Here is a 6,184-nt window from a genome sequence, read left to right as displayed (position 1 = left end):
TCTGGTCAATGGTGACCCCCAGGATGTTGATGATGGGGGATTCGGCGATTGTAATCCCATTGAATGTAACGAGGGGATGGTTGGACTCTCTCTTTTTAGAGATAGTCATTGCCTGGCACTTGTCTGGGGCGAATGTTACTTGTCTCTTATCAGCCCAAGCCTGGATGTTGATATATCTTGATCCTGTTGGTTCTAGCTGGATTCTGTTCTTTCTTTCTTGATACTTTTGGTTCTATCTGGATCATATTAGTTCTAACACGTTTCTGTGGATTCTATCTGAATCTTGTTCTTTATTTCTGGACCCTGTTGGTTCTGTCCAGGTTCTGTTGATTCGATTCTGAGCCTGTTGGGTATGTCTGGATCCTGGTGGTTCTATCTTTATACTGTTGGTCTATCTGGATCCTGTTGGTACTATCCCGATCCAGTTGGTTCTATCGGGATCCTGTTAGTTCTATTTGGATCGTTCTGGTTCTATTTGGTTTCTTTCAGTTCTATTTGTATTCTGTTGCTTCTATCTGGACTACGTTGGTTCTATCTGTATCCTGTTGGTTGTATCCTGGTCCTGTTGGTTCCATCTGGAACCTATTGGTTCTGTCCTGACCCTGTTGGTTCTATCTGGACCCTGTTGTTTCTATCTGGATCCTGTTGTTTCTATCTGGATCCTGTTGGTTCTATCCTGACCCTGTTGGTTCTAGCTGGATTATCTTCTTTCTTTCCTGAAACTTATAGTTCTATCTGGATCCTATTGCTTCTACATCGATGCTGTTAATTCTATGTGGATCTTGTTCGTTCTATCTGAGCCATGTTGGGTCTGTCTGGACTCTGTTGTTTCTATCCTGACCATAATTAGTCTATCTGGATCATTATTTTTATTCATTCATGAGATGTGGGCTTCGCTGGCAAAGCCAGCATTTATTGCCCAACGCTAATTGCCCTTGAGAAGGTGGTCCCTTGATGTCACTCTGATTTTGATCAAAATGCGGTCGGTCCGCTCTCACTCTGGTGAATTCTCGCCCTGCGCTGTTCTTAGCCCCACTCCGCTCTGGTGAACTCTCGCTCTGGTGAATTCTCGCTCTGAGCTGTTTTTATCCCCGCTCCGCTCTCACTGTTTCCCGCAGCTCTGGTGAACTCTCACACTGGTGAACTCTCGCTCTGCATTGTTACTTTCCCCGCTCCGCTCTCACTGTTTCCAACCGCCCAGGACTTTGCTTAGACTTCCCAGGTCTGGAGATCAGACTTCATCAAAATCAAGAAAGGTTGAGATAAAGTAAATAAGAGAAGCTGTTCCTATTGGTGGAAGCGCCGAGAACCAGGGGACACAGATTTAAGGTGATTGGCAAAAGAACCAATGGCGACATGAGGAAAAGTTGTTTTATGCAGCCAGTGGTTATGAACTGGAATGCGTTGCCTGTCATGGTGGTGGAAGGAGATTCAATCGTGGCTTTCAAAAAGGAACTGGATAAATACTCGAAGAGAAAATAATTGAAGGGCTACGGGGCAAGAGCGGGGGAATGGAGCTAACTGGATTGTTCTTATGAAGAGCGGGCACAATAACCTCCTTATGGTCTGTAATCATTCTGTGATTCTAAGGTAGCGTTATCCAGGTCCAGAGATCCGTCTCCATTTGATAGCACTGACCAGGTCTAGGTATCAGTGTCCATTTGCTGAATGCAGTAAGGACAGTATAAATTCCTCTCAAAATCCGGTACATTCTTTGTTGCCAATCTGATGAGTAATGTTACTGATCTTTTTGTTCCGATTTCTCCCAGTTAACCTGCTGGTGATCCTGATCTTGTCCCGGGGAAAGTGCCGGCTCTCCCGATGCATCACCTGTTACCTGTGGCCATGGCAGCGGCTGATCTCACCGTTATCCTCACTGGCGTAATACTGAAGCAGATTGGCCCCCTTTATTTCAGGGATCCATTCACAAACAAGATTACCCTGTGTGGTCTCATTGGCTGCCTCACTCATGCAGCCACGGACTGTTCTGTCTGGTTCACGGTCGCTTTCACCTTTGATCGATTTGTGGCCATTTGTTGCCAGAAGCGGAAAACTCAATATTGCACCGTGAGAACAGCCGCTGTGGTTATCGGAACAATGTGTGCGCTGAGCTCTTTGAAGAATGTCCCTTGGTATTTTCGATATCAACCTGTGTACTTCTTTTTCGTCCCTTTGTTTTGCATGGTGAAGCTCAGCTACTATAGCTCACCCCTGTGGAAAGCATTTGACTTGCTCCATCGTGTGTTTACTCCACTGCTGCCGTTCGCTCTGATCCTGCTCCTAAACGCTCTGACTGTCAGACACATTTTAGTGGCGAGTCGAGTGCGCAGGAAGCTCCGAGGGAACAGGGACAGGGAGAATCACAAGGAGACGGAGATGGAGAACCGCAGGAAGTCCATCATTCTGCTCTTCAGCATATCTGCAAGCTTCATACTGCTGTGGATGACACAAGCTGTGTACACCATCCACGAACGAGTTGCGTTAAATCACTTCATTGATCTACTCTTCGCAAGCCGCCTTCCATCCGTCATTTATTACATCGGGCCAATGCTCCAGCTCCTCAGTTCCTGCAGCAACACCTGCATCTACGTCGTGACCCAGACCAAAGTCCGAGAGGAGTTTAAGAATGTGCTCACTTATCCCTTTGTTCTGATTGTCCAGTTAGTTAAATAACAGCGAGAGTTGAGCACTTTCCTGCACCAGAACTGATTCTGTTGCAGTGATACATTGATAGAAATGGAGACTGATCTCTCGACCTGGACATTGCTACTAAATTGAAATTCATCCCCAGACCTGGGCAGTGCTATCAAATGGAGACTGAGTTCTGGATCTGGGCAGTGCTATCACATGGAGACTGATTTCTGGATTTTGGCAGCGCTATCAAATGGAGAGTGAGTTCTGGATTTGGGCAGCGCTCTCAAATCCACCTCGACTCCTATTACTGCAAAATCAAAACATCACTGAAATTATTATAATCATGTGCCATTTTAAAGCGAATCCAATAATACTTGACTTGGAACTCATTTAACCGTGCCTGACAGCAATGTGAAGGATTGTTCATCCGGATTCTAAGCTGAATATTTATTATCAAAGAAATGACAATCAAATAAAACAAAGACTAAAAATCTCCAATAATACAAAAAAGAGACACGTAAATTTCATTCATAGTGTCGTCACAAGTGAATCCTCTCTGCGGCCTGTCGTTCAGTCCCTCGGTTACTATGCTTCCTGTAGCTAGTCCTTCAGTCACCCAGCAGCCTGTAGTTAGGCCCCATAGTCAATCAGCAGTCTGTAGTTCAGTCCCTCATACATTCATACGAAATTGACGGGAAGGAAAAGGCCAGCTGGTCCATCAAGCCTGCCCCTCACAATGATGGCCAGACAATCAGGCTAAACACTTTTTCCCTTTACCACCTCACCCTCTCACACCCACACCCAAAGCCATGTAATTTCCAACGAGAGGCACAAAATAGGGGAAAATAGGACCAATAAGCGAGAAAAAGCTCTATTAGGAGGCCTATATACTACTCCCACCAGTGATTTCTTACCCTTGCTATTTCTTACCTCCACCCAAATTGATTCAACATCTTGATCTTCTGAGCCAAGATCATTTCTCACTATTATACCAATTTCATCCTTTATTAACAGAGCTACCCCACCACCTTTACCTTTTTTCTTATTCTTCCAAAATGTCAGATAACCCTGAATATTCAGTTCCCAACCTTGGTCACCTTGCAACCACGCCTCTGTAATGGCCACAAGATCATACCCATTTGTTTCTATTTGTGCCATCAATTCTTCCATCTTATGACGAATGCTGTGTGCATTCAGATAAAGAACCTTTAATTTTGTCTTTTTATCATTTTTCCCTGAACCCATTTGCTGGTGCACTCTTATGTTTGTTCGCTCCGTTCCTTCCTGTCACACTCTGGTTACCATTACCCCTATCTCTTCCCTGTACTACTTCCTTGTACTTTCTCTTCAACATTCTAAATTTCTACTCTCTAATCTTATTTACGCGATGCCAATTTGCTCACGGCTCAGGTAATAATCCAGAGATTATTACCTTTGTGGTTCTTTGTTTTTTATTTAGTCCCTACCTGCTTATACTCTCTCAGCAGAACCTCTTCCTCAGTCTTAGCTACGTGGACCACAACAACTGGATCCCCCCCCCGCCCCCCTCCCATTCCAAGTTCCTCTCCAGCCCGGAGGAGATTTCCTCAACCCTGGCACCAGGTGGGCAACACAGCCTTCGGGACTCACCCTCGTGGCTGCAGAGAACAGTATCTGTCCCCCTAACTATACTGTTGCCTACAACTACTACCTTCCTTTTTACACCACCCACATGGATGGCCTCCTGTCAGTTTGCTCATCCTCCCTGCAGTCCTTGCTCTCGTCCACAGCTTGCAAGAACCTCGCAAATATTGGACAAGTGCAATGGCTGAGGTTCTTTCAATGCTACCTCCTGGATCCCCATGCCTCACTCGCAGTCATACTCTCCTGTCCCTGATCAGGGCCAAATCTTAAGTTTTTTGTCTAAGGGGTTTGACTGGCTCCTGGAGCAAAGTGTCGAGATAACTTTCTCCCTCCCTGATGTATCGCAAATTTACAGCTCGGACTCCAGCTCCTCAACTCTGAGCCGAAGTTCCTCGAGCTGCAGACACTTCCGGCAGTTGTGGTCGCCCCGGAAGAAACTGTCCAGTAAGTCCCACATGTTACAGCTGCAAACATCTCCTGCCCTACCATATCTTTAGTATTTATTTAATTAATTACGTCACTATTAATCAAATTATTTATAATTTTGTTCTCAGTACTAACCGCGTTTAATGTATTTAATTAAGTTTAGTTAATTAGTTCATTAGAAACTTAATTATATGATATACGGTTTTACTGTAGCCCACAGTCCTAAGAAAACTCACCAAGAATCACCCACCTGCTTTAACTGTGACATCTACTCTCTAATTTTTATCAGAACGCGGTCGGTCCGCTCTTGACCCGGTGAACTCTCGCTCTGGTGAACTCTCGCCCTGTTGCTGTTCTTATGCCGCTCCGCTCTCACTGTTTCCCGCCACTCTGGACTTTGGTTGGAATTCCCAGGTCTGGAGATCAGTCTCAATCACAATCATGAAGGGTTTAGATAAAGCAAATAATATAAATTCACTTATTTTGTTTTTTTTTTGATTTGCTGCAGATAAAACACACACTAACACCCTCCTCTTATAAAAGGGAGGCCTAAAACACACACAAAAAAAATAGAAACTGTTCCCATTGGTGGAAGGGTCGAGAACCAAAGGACAAGATTTAAGGTGATTGGCAAAAGAACAAAAGGCGACATGAGGAAAAGCTTTTTTACGCAGCGAGTGGTTATGATCTGGAATGCGTTGCCTGAAATGGCGGTGGAAGCAGATTCAATTGTGGCTTTCAAAAAGGAATTGGATAAATACTTGAAGAGAGAAAAATTGAATATCTATGGGGCAAGAGCGGGGGAATGGAACTTACTAGATTGTGTTTACAAAGAGCCAGCACAGGCTCGATTGGCTGAATGGCTTCCTCCTTGTCTGCAATCATTCTATGATTCCATGGTAGCGTTGTCCAGGTCCAGAGATCCGTCTCCATTTGATAACACTGCCCAGGTCTTGGTATCAGTGTCCATTTCCTGAATGCAGTAAGGACAGTATAAATTCCTCTCAAAATCCTGTACATTCTTTGCTGCCAATCTGATGAGTAATTGACCTGATTTTTTTGTTCCGATTTCTCCCAGTTAACCTGCTGGTGATCCTGATCTTGTCCCGGGGAAAGTGCGGTCTGTCCCGATGCATCACCTGTTACCTGGTGGCCATGGCAGCGGCTGATCTCACCGTTATCCTCACTGACGTGATACTGAAGCAGATTGTCCCCCCTTTATTCCACGGATCCATTCACAAACAAGATTACTCTGAGTGGCATCATTGACTGCCTCACTCATGCATGCCGGTGATGGACTGGGGTTGACAATTGTAAACAATTTTACAACACCAATTTATAGTCCAACAAATTTATTTTAAATTCCACAAGCTTTCGGAGGCTTCCTCCTTCCTCAGGTGAACACCATTCACCTGAGGAAGGAGGAAGCCTCCGAAAGCTTGTGGAATTTAAAATAAATTTGTTGGACTATAACTTGGTGTTGTAAAATTGTTTACAATCA

General features: G+C 44.7%; 1 protein-coding gene across 1 annotated transcript; it reads left to right on the top strand.

Annotated features, from left to right (window-relative positions):
- The first annotated feature begins 1,845 nt into the window (after positions 1–1,845).
- On the top strand, positions 1,846–5,952 carry LOC137333866 (galanin receptor type 2-like). The gene is made up of 3 exons (XM_067998254.1): positions 1,846–2,660; positions 4,613–4,701; positions 5,762–5,952. The coding sequence occupies exons 1-3, from the start codon at positions 1,846–1,848 to the stop codon at positions 5,950–5,952; spliced, it is 1,095 nt and encodes a 364-aa protein (XP_067854355.1).
- Positions 5,953–6,184: the final 232 nt, after the last annotated feature.

This window comes from Heptranchias perlo, chromosome 16 (assembly GCF_035084215.1).
Source record: "Heptranchias perlo isolate sHepPer1 chromosome 16, sHepPer1.hap1, whole genome shotgun sequence".
Classification (NCBI taxonomy): Eukaryota; Metazoa; Chordata; class Chondrichthyes; order Hexanchiformes; family Hexanchidae; genus Heptranchias; species Heptranchias perlo.
Note: the sequence above shows the minus strand (reverse complement) of the source record. Positions and strands in the feature narration are given on the sequence as shown.

Excerpts from the sequence above, each read along its gene's own strand:
- LOC137333866 (XM_067998254.1), top strand. The coding sequence starts at position 1,846 with ATGGCAGCGGCTGATCTCACCGTTATCCTCACTGGCGTAATACTGAAG. Across the intron at positions 2,661-4,612 it reads CCCTTTGTTCTGATTGTCCA|CTCGGACTCCAGCTCCTCAA; the intron begins GTTAGTTAAATA and ends GCAAATTTACAG. Across the intron at positions 4,702-5,761 it reads GCCCCGGAAGAAACTGTCCA|TTAACCTGCTGGTGATCCTG; the intron begins GTAAGTCCCACA and ends GATTTCTCCCAG.